At 57.6% G+C, this 14,125-nt stretch overlaps 1 protein-coding gene and 1 long non-coding RNA gene across 2 annotated transcripts in view; both read right to left on the minus strand.

Annotated features, from left to right (window-relative positions):
- Positions 1-14,125, minus strand: part of LOC145721212 (uncharacterized) — a 229,064-nt gene that overhangs the window by 159,527 nt on the left and 55,412 nt on the right. The window lies entirely within an intron of this gene.
- SLC9A1 (solute carrier family 9 member A1) overlaps positions 1-14,125 on the minus strand; it is a 49,094-nt gene that overhangs the window by 2,224 nt on the left and 32,745 nt on the right. Inside the window, exons 2-11 of the mRNA XM_006739546.3 lie at positions 10,642-11,102; positions 7,221-7,471; positions 6,064-6,281; positions 4,861-5,063; positions 3,255-3,344; positions 2,713-2,783; positions 2,422-2,595; positions 2,090-2,204; positions 1,822-1,923; positions 274-346 (exon numbers count right to left, since the gene is read on the minus strand). Of these exons, the coding sequence (XP_006739609.1) occupies positions 274-346; positions 1,822-1,923; positions 2,090-2,204; positions 2,422-2,595; positions 2,713-2,783; positions 3,255-3,344; positions 4,861-5,063; positions 6,064-6,281; positions 7,221-7,471; positions 10,642-11,102 (1,758 nt within the window). The remainder of the gene's footprint in view (positions 1-273; positions 347-1,821; positions 1,924-2,089; positions 2,205-2,421; positions 2,596-2,712; positions 2,784-3,254; positions 3,345-4,860; positions 5,064-6,063; positions 6,282-7,220; positions 7,472-10,641; positions 11,103-14,125) is intronic.

Genomic DNA, 14,125 nt, shown 5'->3' on the forward strand with positions numbered 1-14,125 from the left:
AAAGCCCTTCACAGGCCTCCCCGTAAGCCCCACATGGAGCACCTCTGTCCCTGGGGAGGACAGCAGGGCCATGCTTCTGCCCCCTTGGGGGAAGCCCCAACTCCACCTGATGTAGAAGGAGCTCATGGCTTGGGAGGAGGTCAGAGGGAGAAGCCTGTCCTCCCCAGTGGCTCCCTGAGGCCCCTTCCTGTTGGGAGTCTCATCCTCAGGAGACAGTGGTACTGAGTCTTCAGCCTCCAGGCCCCTCTCCGGGCACCCTGTGCCCCGCCTTACCTGAGCCGATGCGGGCCCTCGACATGGTAGGTGAGTCCAGCTTGTGGGCCGGCACCGTCAGGTAGTTGTTGATCTGACAAAGACAGGACAGATGGGGGTGAGCACGGGCAGCCCCTCGGGATGGCGCCCAAGGCTGGTGGCCACCCCCTCCTTTGGCGTGCTCGGGACCGCGCCCCTCTGGCGGTTCCTCATTAGGCTCATCGTCCGCCTCTGTCAGTGCCAGCACCGAGGCCCCAGCTCAGGAGTTCCTGAAGGCTCAGCCCAGCCTCCGTCAAGCTCCAGACCCATAAAGTCAGCTCAGGAGTGGACACCTGGACCCCAAATGGCCCCCAGGTATCTCGATGCAATAGGCTGAAACTGAACCCAGATTCTTTTTTTTTTAAAGATTTTATTTATTTATTTGCGGGAGAGAGAATGAGAGACAGAGAGCATGAGAGGGAAGAGGGTCAGAGGGAGAAGCAGACTCCCTGCCGAGCAGGGAGCCCGATGCGGGATTCGATCCAGGGACTCCAGGATCATGACCCGAGCCGAAGGCAGTCGCTTAACCAACTGAGCCACCCAGGCGCCCTGAACCCAGATTCTTATCTTCCCTCAAGACCTTGTTCCATCCTTGGCATCCCCTACTGAACCACCACTCCCAACAGCCCAGAGCAGAAGGCTAGAGAATGACCTCTTTCCTCTTCCCGCAGCCCCACCTCAAATAGGTGACCAAGTCTTGCTAGTCCCACTTCCTAAATGTCCCTCGAATGTACCCACTCCTTTCCACCCCCACTCTCCGCCACCACACTAATCCAGGCCACACCCCCCCCACCCTTTCCCATGTCAGCCCCTTTCTCAGACCGCTTCGTGGTTCTCCATGCCCTTAGAATAAAGCCCAAAGCCTGACACCATTAACAAGCTTTCTGGAAAGCTGAGCCCTCTCAGTTTCTACCGAGGGCCATGTTCTGTGACTGGGAACATAGCCTGGGCCTTCCTCTGCCCACACTCCCTTCATCCTGGCTCTGTTCCTAAGCTTACCCTGACTGCCCCTCCTCCCCACCCCCCCCAATTCAGAGTGCTCTGGGCCCCTTGCACTTCCTGTCCTGCCTGGGCCACTGCATGAGCAGCTCTGCAAGGGAGGGACTGGGCTGACTCTCTGCTGGATCCACAGAGGCTACTCTGCTGTGCAGCAGTTAGAAACCGCTCACAAAAACGTTCCCGAGCAAACGATCGCATGCACACATGCCTTGCTTTGTGATGTGTGGCAGGTGCCTTTCCCCTGGGTTTTAGTTTTTTCGCTGGGAGACAAGGGGGTTAGAGCACGTGGATAGACTCAGATGCCTGAGGATGTGGAGCAGGCATTGGCCTCTTTGTTGCCCTGAGTGGGGAGGAGGCGGAGGAGGACGCAGCTTTCTGGAACCTGCCCTGGGGCTCAGTCTTGCAAACAAGTGGAGGCCAAAACAGCCACAGTGGCTCTCTCGCCAAAGGGGCCTGGTGGCGGGGGCACACGGGCAGGGAGAACCCAGACTCCCCGGGAAGGGCAGGAGCCGGCTCCAGTCCCAGACCCACCTTCTGCTCCAGTTGCCGGGCCTTCTGTCTGCGGAGCAGCATCTGGTTCCAGGCCTCCTCGTAGGGGTCTGCCACCAGCGTGTGCCTGTTGTAGGACCGCAGCTGTCGGGGGAACAGCTGTCAGGCCCCGGAAGCTGGGCCGGGGGCCCACTGGGATGCCTGGCGGGAGGCAGGGTGGCTCTGCGCACAGGTGGGGCAAGGGTGAGCCAGGGCTGGAGCAGGGGGCCTCCTCTGCTACAGGGGCACCGGGCACGGAGCAGCCCCTCACCCGCTGCCTGGTCTTCTGCAAGTTGTTCCTCAGGATTTTGCGGATCTCCTCCTCCTTGTCCTTGGACAGTGCTGGCAGAATGCGCTCGGCAGGCAGGGACTTGGGGTGGATGTTCCTGGACAACAGGGCACAGGTTAGGTCCCCAACAAAACTGTGACCCTGGGAAGTGACCCCAGGGATGGCCTGGGGGGGGGCAGTCCTCTGTGGCCCTGCAGCTCTCTCAGCCACCCTGCTCAGACAACAGATGGGCCTGCCCCCACCCCCTCCCTCTTGGTGCCGGTGGCCTGCCAGGCTGGTGGGAGGGGTCGGAAGCTGTCGCCAGCGGCACTCACTGCATGGAGACAGTGGAGACAGCAGAAGGGATCTTGCCCATGCCACCGCTTTCCACCAGCTCAATTGCCTGCTTCATCTCCATCTTGTGGTAGAAGGCGATGAGCTGGGGCTCCTTGGAGCGCTCCCCCGCTATCAGACACTTCTTCACGTATTTCTTGTTAAACCGGTTGAGCCTGGCGGGAGGAGGGAGAAGATGCATGGAACCAGCTCCTCAGGGTGGGGAGATGCCCAGGCCCAGGGAGACCCTCACCTGCCCCCCCCACCACCTGCCCACCAGGCCTGCCACCTACTTGTCCTTCCAGTGGTGGTGGCCGTAATGGCCACAGATGTCCTCGATGCCTGTCAGAAGGTGGTCCAGGAACTGAAATGGGCCCAGGGCCAGGTCAAGCCTCACTGCTGGGCTCCTTCCCTACCGAGACTTCTGAACGGGCCCCCGCCTTCCCCCCTAGTGCAGCTCTGCTCAGCCCAGACTTGCAGTTTCAGGAGCAGCCAGGAGGTGGCACCAACATCTCACTCATCCTGAACCCGTGGCACCTCAAACCCCCTGCCACGGCCGGACTGAGCCCCCTTCCCTGAATCCACCTGTGCCCAATGCCTGGGATTGGTTCCTACTAGAGGTAGAGATGGCATGACACCCCCTCCTAGGGCTCCTGGTTGCCCACACCACACCTGCCTCCGAGCACCATCTGGTGACCTCAAGGGGCTGAAGGCCCACCCGGCACTGGGATAAGGGAGGAGGGGGCCGAGTGAAGCAACGGATGTGAGGCCTAGCTGCTCCCCAGCTCCCTGAGCCTTCTCCTGCAACCAAGGGCCAAGGCCCAGTTTCCAGTACCTGTGTGTGGATCTCTTCGTTGATAGAGCGCTTGGTTTCTTGCTTTTTCTTCACAGCCAACAGGTCTACCAGGGGCCGAATGGTCATGCCCTGGGGGGCAGGTGGGCATCAGGCACTCTAGGTCTGCTACCCTGGCAGGGAGGCCACGGAGCCTCCCCCCTCCCCCGCACCCCTCAGAGCCCCTGAAGCTGGGATGCCCTCTGCTCTGAGGTCCCCACTCTCCCAACCTCCATGTCAGCCCTTGTACAAAGGCAGGTCCTTAAGGCCTGCTTCTTCCTGAAGATACAGCCCCTCCAGCTGAATGACACATGCCGGTCACCTAGCCTGGGCGAGGGGTCAGAGGGCCTGGGTTCTAATGTGGGCTCCACCACAAATGTGCTTTGCAACCCCAGAGAAGTCAGGCCTGGCTGATAGGGAAAACCACTTCACAGGACTGCAACCGCCCAGCCTAGTAACAGCAGTAACAGCTAGTTTCATTGCACGCGTGCCCTGTGCCAGAGCCAGGGGTGATGTACTAGGTATTAGCTCTTGAATGCCCACACTGACCCTGAGAGGTAGGTTCTTCCACTGTCTCCATCTCACAGATGAGAGATTAAGTAACTTTCTAAGGTCTTACAGAAGTCGTAGTAAAGCTGGATTCAAACCCAGGCAAGGAGGCCCCTCCCTCAATGCTGACTTCACTGAAAATGGGCTTGGTAAGCCATTCGTGTATACAACTGCCAAGTCAAGGTGATAAAATATTTTTGACGATGGGAACAGGGCAAAAGGGCAAAAGAGGCAGCCCCCTATCCTTAGAAGGGACAGAAGGTCAGTCTGGCCCCAGGAGGATGCCTCCACATGTTTTTCTTCTGAGAAGGCAATGCTGTTTCCCATCTAAAGCTTTGCCAAGATTTGCGCCTAGGAGAGACAGAAGGAATAGAGAAATGGAGGCCTGGACAGATTGTTTCTCACTTGCCCAAAGTCACAGGTCAGGTAAGATGGAGCACTGACACCATCCAGGCTGGGTTTCCCTGGGGATTCTGAGGGGTGTGGGGGACTCTCTGCTAAGCCAGGGTCATTTAAATGCACAGAGATCACTGACCAGCAGCTGGAAGGACTCCGGGATCATCTAGGCCGGTGCCCTCACTTCGCAGATGGGGAACAGAGACCCAGAAACGGGAGGAGGGTCTTTCCCAAGGTCACACAAGAGCAGCAGAGCGTGGGCTGACTCCAGACCTCCTACAGCCCAGTTCAGCAACCTTTCCAGCTTCCCCCTCCTTTTGTGCTATTATTCCCATTTCACAGGCACAGAACCTGAGATCCTAAGACATTAAATCATTTCCCTGAAGCCCGGTACTTAGCACCACGGGCCTGCTGACTGCGCCCACTTCTCTCAACGCTGTCTGGCTTTCTAAGTTAGGCAGCGTTCTGACTGGTCGCTCGTTATCACAACTTCCCTTTCACAATTAAGGAAACTGAGGACCAGAAAGGGGAAGAGGCTTGCCCAAGACTGCATAGCCAGTTATCGCTGGACTAGAACCCATGGCCCCCTCGCGGGTTGTGCGCTTCCTCTTTCCATTGGCAGAGTCAGGGTCCCCAGGCAGGGCTACTCCGCCCTGTCCAGCACCTGCACAAAGACAGTGAAGAAGATGACCGTGATGATGGCAGTGAGGAACAGGTCACACATGGGGAAGTGCTTCTTGTCCAGGAGGTAGCCCAGGGAGAAGGCGATGGCCCCTCGCAGGCCCCCATAAGCGATGATGAACTGGTCCTTGGGGGTCAGCTTCACGATTCGGAACTTGTTGATGAACCAGGTCAGGCCCAGCACCCCTGCCAGGAAGGGCAAGAAGAGCGTCAAGCTGTCCCCAGCCCCTTCTGGCTTCTGCACCCGCCACCGCTCTGCCTGGAGGCAGCCCCTCTACTGCGCCTGTCCAGCGAACTCATTTCCTGGGTCCCTCAGCCAAGAGCTGGGGGGATCCTTCAGGGGCTCTCCCAACCTGCATGTGCTCTAGAGACATCACAGAGGCCTCCAGTGGCTGGAAGTCAGAAGGGGGCTGGGAGAAGTGCTGAAACAAGACTGGCCACAAGTGGATATCCATCCATTATGATGGGTCCATGGGATCTACTTTTCCGCATGCTTCAAATTTTCCATAATAAAAAGGTTTTTCTTAAAGGCAGAGACCGGGATCCAACCTCAACCCACAGAACCAGAATCTCTGGAGGATGAGGCTCAGGACTAAAGGGATTTTCAAACACTGTACCAAGTAGAGGTGATAGCCAGCCAGGCTCAGGGACCACAGACTCACTCCCGGAGAGGAGGAGAGTGAGATCCAGAGGGGTAAGTGACACAGTCGCTGAGGTGAGGTATGTCTGGAAAGCATAAGCAGAACCCAAGGACCCGAGGCCTGGTCCCTGTGTGTGGCCCGGGGCCAGCAGCATAGACGGGTCTGCAAGTGCTCAAGTCATCTGCACCAGAGACAACGCAGAGAACATTCACAGACCCGGGCTCTGTGGCCCAGGGTCCCTGAGGCCCCTTGGTTCTCACGCACCATGACTGTCTTCCCAGGGATCGCAGACTCCCTGTGAGCCATCACAAGACCCATCACAGCCTCAGCACTGCAGAGAGGGGCAGGGAAGCTGCTGCCTGCCGCTGAGCTGGGAGCGGCCAGCAGCCCACCCGGCTGGGCCCCTTCACACGAGGCGCCCGCCCCTCCCCCCCCCCAGGCCGGTTCCTGCCTCCACATCACACACACACAAGCACGGGCGCGCGCCCGCACACCGACGCGCGCGCACGCACACACCTCTACCCGGCTCCAGCCCGGGACCTCACCCAGCACTCGGGCGATGAGGCAGAAGAGCAGGGTGCTGATGACAAAGGTCCAGTTCCAGTGGTGGGAGCCGGCCACGGTGGAGACGCCAAGGAAGATGAAAATGAGGGTCTCACTGACGCTGCTCCACATCTTCAGGAAATACTTGATGGTCGTGTGGGACTTGTGGGAGATGTTGGCCTCCACGTAGGGGCGCATCACCACTCCCGAGGCGATGAGTCTGGGGTCATGAAAGAGCAGAGGTCGGGGTTCAGGGGAGCTGCACCTTCCCAGAGCCCCTCCACTGCCATGGAGGCAGACAGGGGCCCATGTCCTGAGCTCCCTGACAGGTCAGAACCCGTTGCAGGACACAACTCGTCCAGCTCTGTCCTCTCACTCAACCCTCCAGGCGTGGGCACGTTTTTGCATTTTTCAGATGAGGAATCTGGGAGGTAGAGAGACAGATGCCTGTCCGCTGTCACCCTGCCAGTGAGCGGCAGAGCTAAGATGCAAACTAAGGTCTGCCCGACTCTAAAGCCCATGCCTCCCCCCACGGCCATGTTGCCTCTCCGTCTAACAGGAGTCAGTCACACACGTCCATGGCCTTGGTTTATTCCCCTGGGGCACGGTGTCTCTAACACATGGAGGTCCCCATAGGGAGCTCTCTTCCAAGCAGCTGCCCCAGCCCTCCCTGCCTGGCGTCCATACCTGGGCTCTGCTCCTGCTGGCCCGGCATCCTCAAGGTTACCCCGAATCCCCCAATCTGGCCTGGCCTCTGCACTTCCAATATCTTCCCCTACTGGGCAAAACTTTGCACCTCACTGCCTCTCCACATTCCCTGGATTTCAAGACCCAGCTGAGGCCTCAGGACCTTCAGGACTCCTCATGGCAATGGAGGCCCCAGGCCTTCTTCCTGGGACTGTGGAAGGGCACAGTGAATGCGAAAGCCTGTGGCCAGCTACAGCCAAGGAACTCCCTTTGAGGCAAAGGGAAGAAGTAGCAGGGCTGAGGCTTTCTAGGACTTTAAACTCAGTGCTTCCAGGGGCAGTCCCAGGAACTGGAGCCTGGTGCAGGAGTCTTATCCCAGGGCTGGAGGCTGGGCCCTGGGGAACCCCCTCATGACCCCGCAAGCACAGGGAATCCAGGTTGGTGGCCTACCCCATGCTGCACCCAGACTCACGCCATGATGCCCGACAGGTGGAAGAGCTCAGCCGACAGGTAGGCCATGTAGCTGTAGAGGAAGACGAACAGCGGCTCGATGACGCGGATGTGGGCCGTGAATCGGGAGGTGAAGGCTGCAATGACCCCGTAGACCACGCCTACAAACACCCCGCCCAGGGACACCACGAAGAAGCTCAGGAAGCCGAGGACGATGTCCACAATGCCCACTCGGTCATAGTTGGCAAACTCCTCAAAGAGGTGATACAGGACCTGGGGGGGGAGGGTGTAGGCTGGTTGGCAGGAGGGCAGAGCCCTGAACCACGCCCCCCCGCCGTCTAGCTCCCTGGGGTCCACCTAGAGTGATCGCATGCCCTCCATTGAGGCCATATGGCCACAAGAGGAGGCCACCTGATAGCCGAAAAACCCTAGTGCCAAGCAGGTGGTCAAACCCACTGGCCCAGGGGCCGGAGGGCCTTGCTTCAGGCCTGCAGCGTGCTGTGCTGATTAAGAGCGCACACTCCGAAGCCAAACCAGCTGGGCTGGAACTGTGACTCTGCTGTTCCCCAGCTGTACACTCGGGGCAAATTACTCCAGCTCCCCGTGCTTCACTTCCCCTCACCCTAAAGTGGGATAACAGTACCAACCGTATAGGGCTACTGCGAGAATTAAAACTAGTTCATAAAGGCAAAGTGCCCAGAACCATGCTCATCACAGTGCCAGCTACCACTCGCGCCAGTAAGTGGCCTCTCTCACGGTTCGGCCTTGGGCAGACTGTGTCCCTGTCTGGATCTCAGTCTCTCCTTCAGCGCAAAGCAGAGAAAGTTCAGACAACGAACTAGAAGAGGACTTCTTAGCCTCTGGAAGTTTCTGAAAATATATACAGCCAGGCCATACCCTGCTTGGATTCTCGGGGGGTGGGGCCCAGAAATCTCTGTTCAACAAGCTCTCCAGGTGGTTACCGTGAACAGCCAAGTTCAGATGCTACGGAACGAGGGGCTTTCTAAGGCTCCCCCGCTGCCCCCCGACTGGGAAATACGGTGTCACTATAGTGCTAGCAACAGACGTTGAAGTGGCACATCACATACCATAAAGCCCTTGGACAGTGGCCATCCTGCTCAACACATAACAGCCTCATGGGGTCGGCGAGCCAAGGATGCCTGTTCCTCCCCTAAACTGAAGCTGAGTGGGGGAGCGACTTGACAAAGGGCCCCCAGGCCCCAGCAACAACCAGGCCCAGAGCTTGTTCCCTACAGCAGGGGGCAGGCCCTCCTGGACGGGGGCAGCTTTGAGGTTCTGCCTGCACTTAGGTGCCGGCTCCCTGGCTACTGGGCCTACTCCTAGGCAGCTTGCCAGGAAACCGGCTGGGGACTTCCCAGGCCTGGGGTGCTGAGAGAGAGGGAAGAGGACCTGAGAACTGCTGAGAGGGAACTCTCCAAAGCCCCCAGGACCTAAAGGCAAGGAGGCGTGGGTAGGAGAAGTGACCTGAGACCATGCAGCTCAGGGGCTGCCTTCAGCTTTAATGTCAGGAACAGGGCACTCACCCTCATGCCCAGAGCTCTAGGAAGGGCCTGACGTGGGCCAAGCAAGAAGGGGAGAGACCGAGCACTGGCCCGTCCCCAGTGTTGCCTGGGCCATCGCCGTCTGAGAGACGGGGCAGGGATCCAGCAGTGGACAACAGGTGCGTTCTCAGCCCTAGGCTACGTACACTCACTCCTGGCCTGAGGAGATTCATGGGTCCCCAGGGTCTACCCCCTGGACCAATGGGGCAGGTAGAGAGGGCAAGGTCGTCCTTTCCCACCTGGTTGTACTGTCAATGGGAGTAGAGAGGCAGCGCGGCAGAGTGGTAAGTGTGGGGGCTCTGGACTCCCACCGTGTGGGTGTGAAGCCCAGCTACATCACTTACCATCACTTAGCAGCTAAAATGACCCTGGACCAGTTCCCTAACCTGTATCAGTAGCTCAGTTTCCTCACTTGGAAAAACGGGATAATTGCAGTGCCAACCTCATGGAGTTTCTGTGCGCATTAGATAAGGCAAGAGTCAGACAGGAAGTGCTCAGACAGGAAGTGCTCAGACAGGAAGTGCTCAGACAGGAAGTGAGCACGGGCAATTCCTACTGACACTGCCACCACCTGGGGAGACTTGGCCATAGGCCCACGTTGGCCAGACTGAGGTACCACTTGACAAAACCACAGCCCCACTGCTCCCCAGGAGGGCCAACCTAAACCCCAAGACCCAGATCCAACTGGGGAGGGCTTTGTCTGTGGTACCCACTGGTGTGACCCCTGTAAGAACCCTGGGAGGATGACGGGCCTTGTTACAGACGGAGAAACTGAGGCAAGAGCTGGTGCTAGAAGGCCCAGCACCAGGGCCTGCTTGCTTAGATCAGGCTGCTGCTCTCCCGGCTCCACAAGGACCCAACGAAGGCAGCAGGGGAGGAAGAGGAAGAGGAGAGGAAGCCGAGGCCGCCTGCCGACCACCTCTACTTTGTCTCTTTGAAGTGCGGCTTCCGGAGGGACTGGGGGTGGGTGAAGAGGGGGTGCGTGTGTGAGCGTGCACACGTGCCCTTGTGTTTTCCTACTCTCCGAGGGGTCCAACGAGGAGGAGAATGGGGGTGTTTTCACAACACGACTGAGTGTGCACATACACGTGCCCGTTTCCTGAGGAAACTGGCTGGGGGGGAGGGCATGTGTCAGCACAGGCAGCGGAGGCCCAGAGAGGTACAGTCACTTGCCTAAGATCACATAATAAGCGAGTGGCCAACCTCAGGCCAATCCATTTTATCACTTTCTAGAGGGGTTTTTTTTTGGTTTTTTTATAGTAAATTTTATTTTTAATTTTTTTTAAAGTAGGCTCCATGCCCAACGTGGGGCTGGAACTCGTGACCCTGAGATCGAGAGTCACATGCTCTACTGAGCCAGCCAGGCGCCCTTCCTGGAGGTTTTGAGGGCAGGGTCCCTTTCCACCACGGCTGCCTCTGAACTCTGCACAAACCGAACTGTAACTTAGGGTGCAGCCAACAGGACAGCTGCACTGGCCCTCCCAGGCTCAACAGCCTATAAAGGGTAAAATGAAGGCTAAAGATGATACATAATTTAACCAAGTTCATCTCACAGTCCAAGTCAGGGACAGAGAGGGTATGGCCTGGAAAGGCCAGGAGCTCAGGCCCTGACGTCTGACAGATCTGGCTTCTAACACCTTGGTCCTATCACATGTTCAGCAAGTCGTCTGACTTTGGTGGGCCTGCTGCCTCCTCGGTAAAGGAGAATAAAAAGCACTTCCTAAGGGCATCACAAGGATTACATGAAATAATGCACGTCGAGTGCTCAGCACGATGCCTGGCACACAGCCAGCAGGAAGGGACATCTGCTGTTTTGCTACTGTGATTAGCGGGTGGAGGTGGGATTCACTCTGGACCTGGATTCGGCTCTGGGCCCCTCACCACAGTGACGGCGTCATTGAGCAGGGACTCCCCGAAGACAAGGATATGCAGCAGCTCGTTGATGTGGATCTCCTCGAAGACGGCCAGCACGGCCACGGGGTCCACGGCGGAGATGATGCTGCCGAAGAGCAGGTTGTCCAGGAGGCCGATGTTGTTGATCTGCTCGCCGCCCACCAGGCACACGGCGTACATGAGGCCGCCCAGGAAGAAGGCATTCCACAGCGTGCCCACCACGGCGAAGATCAGAATGGTGCCCAGGTTCTCCGTGAACTGCCGCAGCGGCAGGAAGTAGCCCGCATCCAGGATGATGGGCGGCAGCAGGAAGAGGAAGAAGACGTCTGACTGCAGGAAGGGGGGCTTCTCGCCCACGCCCTTGATCAGGCCCCCCACCAGCAACCCCACCACGATCAGCAGGCAGCTCTCTGGGACGATGCTCGAGATAGTGGGGATCACATGGAAACCTGCGGAGGGTGAGAGAACAGGAGGCCATGGGCTTGCGGCGAGCCGGGACGCGAGGCTGGGGACGGGGCTGGAGATAAGAGCAGCTGGTGACAGGGTTCGGCCTCAAAGGGCCGCTCTGGTAACTCTCTGAGCCTTGACTTCCTTGCCCGGGACATGGAAGTGGTAATACCAGCTTCCCACGGTTTGCTGTATACAGTAAGCGACAATGTTTTTGAAGTGTTTTTCTCAAAGGATATACAGATGTTATCCCTGTCTCTGTCAGAGTGGTATAAAGAAGCAGCTCTGTATGCCTCCAGAAGGCAGAAATGATCCACTAATTACCGAGGCTTCAGGTATCCAAGGGCATTACCTACACCTCCATTCCTAGACTCGGGCACTTTCCTGCCGAGCCCACAGAGCTGCTCAAGAAGCCAAACAGCGATTAATGAAATTTGCAGGTGAGACAAAACCTATCTGCCATCTGTTTCTAGCCTAATCTCCTCCACTTTAGAGATGGAGCAACCGAGGCTCAGAAAGGGGAAAGGACTTGCCCAAGGGCACACAGCAAATTAGCAGCAGGACCAGGACAGAACCCAGGTCTGAACCCCCAGCTCCCATCAAACTCCTAAGTTCTGTAAGTCGACCCCTGCTCTCCCTCCTCATCAAGGCACAAACATGCCCCTCTGCCTGAGACCCGCCAACCCTCTCCCCGAGCCAGCAGCACCGGCCCACCCTAGGGCCCCAAACCCAGAGCTAGGAAGTAGCAAAAAGTCCCCTCTGAGAGGTACTCTCTCAGTGCCAGGTTTGGCCCCAAGCTCCCTAAGGGGTTCTGGTTTGTTTTGGGGTGGGGAGGTAGGTAGACAAGACCCCAGCACCTATCTGCATGCTGGGTACCAAAAACCCCAGGGTCAGCTTGGTTAAGAAAGTATGATACTTTGTTCAAGGTGAAAGCTCTTGCTTTCCTCCTCCCCTCCCTAGCCTACATGCTCTGTGCAGGCAGATTCCCTGTTTATAATCAGATGCCCAGGGCTAGGGACATAAGAGGTATGCAGTAAGTATCTACTGATTTGAAAATGCACAGGGCTAGGCCATTACTCACATAATTCCCTGATAACCCACCTGGCCAGGCTTTGGCTCTTATTACCCCTGAGATCCTTGGGAAGGAGAAGAAACATCATTCCCCATGCCCAAAGCCCCTCCCACTCTCGAGCACTAATCTGGGTAGTGCCAGCAGAACTACAAGTCAAGACTCACTCGAAACACAAGCTAGGCCCAGAACACTGGCACCAAGCTCCCAGGAGATACTCAAAACATGCTGGAAAAAAACACGTCTCCATCCTAGGCCAGGAGAGAACCCCAGAGCTGCTACGTGCATTCTCCTGGCTTCAAAACGGACCTGACCAAACTCACCTCTTGCTGAAAAATTCCCCAGTTTTGTAGTGTCTACCAGTAAGTCCCAGTGTTCGGTTGGCTGGTGCACTGGAAGGGACATCTCCCCCTAAAGGAGCCACATCCTCTTTTGCCTGCAGGTCTTTGCCTGGTCTAGTCTGTCTCCCCAGAACACTATTCCTGTACCTCTATCCCTACTGTGTGTGGCTGACACCACAGGCTTCTACCTGCTTCCTGCCCCAGGAAGCATTCCCTGACCACCCGTCTGCTCATGGTAGGGCAGGAGGCCTTCTCTGGTGCCTCTCCTTCTCGAACCTTCAATCCACAGTCGCTGTCCCAATTCCTCTCTCTCCCTGGCACCCAGCAAGGTCAGACAACCCAGGCAGGAGCAGCGAAGACAGGACAATAGTACCACACCCAGAGACGTGCACTGCCCTGGAGGGGAGATAGGATGGTGAGGGGGTCGAGGGGAGCAGAACCCTGGCAGCCACCAGGAAGCCGCTTCTCAAGGCCAGGAGTCCAGCTGACCTCCACACCCTAGCCTGGAATTGAGCACCTGTGCTGGAAGTGAGCACCAAGAGGAAAAGGCACAGTCTGAAGAGACAGCCCAGGGCAAGTAGTGGACAGCCTCTGCCTCCGCCTAGCACATTACACTTTAAAAATGCCTTCCCACCCCTCTCTGCCATCAAAGCTTGCCTGGCCCCCGAAAGTACCCCACTGTGCACTGCAGACCCAGAGATGAGGACCACACGGAGGGATGGGGTAAGGGGACAAGTGAAACAAGCCAAGAGTGGGAACATGAAGAACGCTCATTATTCCTGAAGGTGCACCGCAAGCCAGGCACTGTGCTGGGAACCTAGCACAGAGCATCTCTTTAGTCCTCGCAATCGCCCTGTGGGGTTCACATTGTCCCCACTTTGCAGAAGAGAAAGCTGGGGCTTGGCAAGACTCAGTGGCTTCCCCAGAGTCTAAGGGAGAAGTTCTACTCTAGCTTAGAATATCTGTAGTAGAGAGAGCTACTCAATCTTTTACTCAAACGTGGGTATTTTCTCTGAGCCGGGCTGGTGGTGTGCACTGGGGACACAGAGGTGCCTCAGAGTCAGAACCTCCATGACAAACTCATGGGAACAGCTTGTCCCAGTCTCAGGACCTTCGGGCCACCAGGCCTCCCTCACTAGGTTAAGAGACGGCTGGCATTCCTGTTTGACAGAGGTAAAACCTGGAGCTCAGAGGAGGCACGACAGGCCCAGGCCACCAAGGACTGCTAGGTCCTGGGCCTCCTGACCTGGGTGCAGTGCACTTCCATCCACAGAAGCTGGCTCCCACAGTACCTGGGGCTGGAGCCATGTTCCCAGAGCCAGTCCCCCCGGGTCTTCCTGTGTCGGTCCTGCCTCTTGGCGAGCAGGCCCTGACGGGCAAGGGCAGGGGAGGGAGGGGCCCGGGCTTAAGAGGAAGGTCTGGGATCCACTCTTGGCTCCTTACCTCGGGTAGGCAGCACATTACTGAAAAGCAAGCTTCCGGGGGGTGGGGAAGGGCACAGCGGTGTAGGCGGGGGGGGGCTGTGGGCCTGTTCTGGCTTGTCCCCCTTCCAAGGCCCTGACTCCACCAGCTGTTCCCACCCTGCAGCCCTGAAGAGTCTCCTTAAAATGCAGGA

Source organism: Leptonychotes weddellii, chromosome 4 (genome assembly GCF_054177405.1).
Source record: "Leptonychotes weddellii isolate Sample4059 chromosome 4, ASM5417740v2, whole genome shotgun sequence".
NCBI classification, from domain to species: Eukaryota; Metazoa; Chordata; class Mammalia; order Carnivora; family Phocidae; genus Leptonychotes; species Leptonychotes weddellii.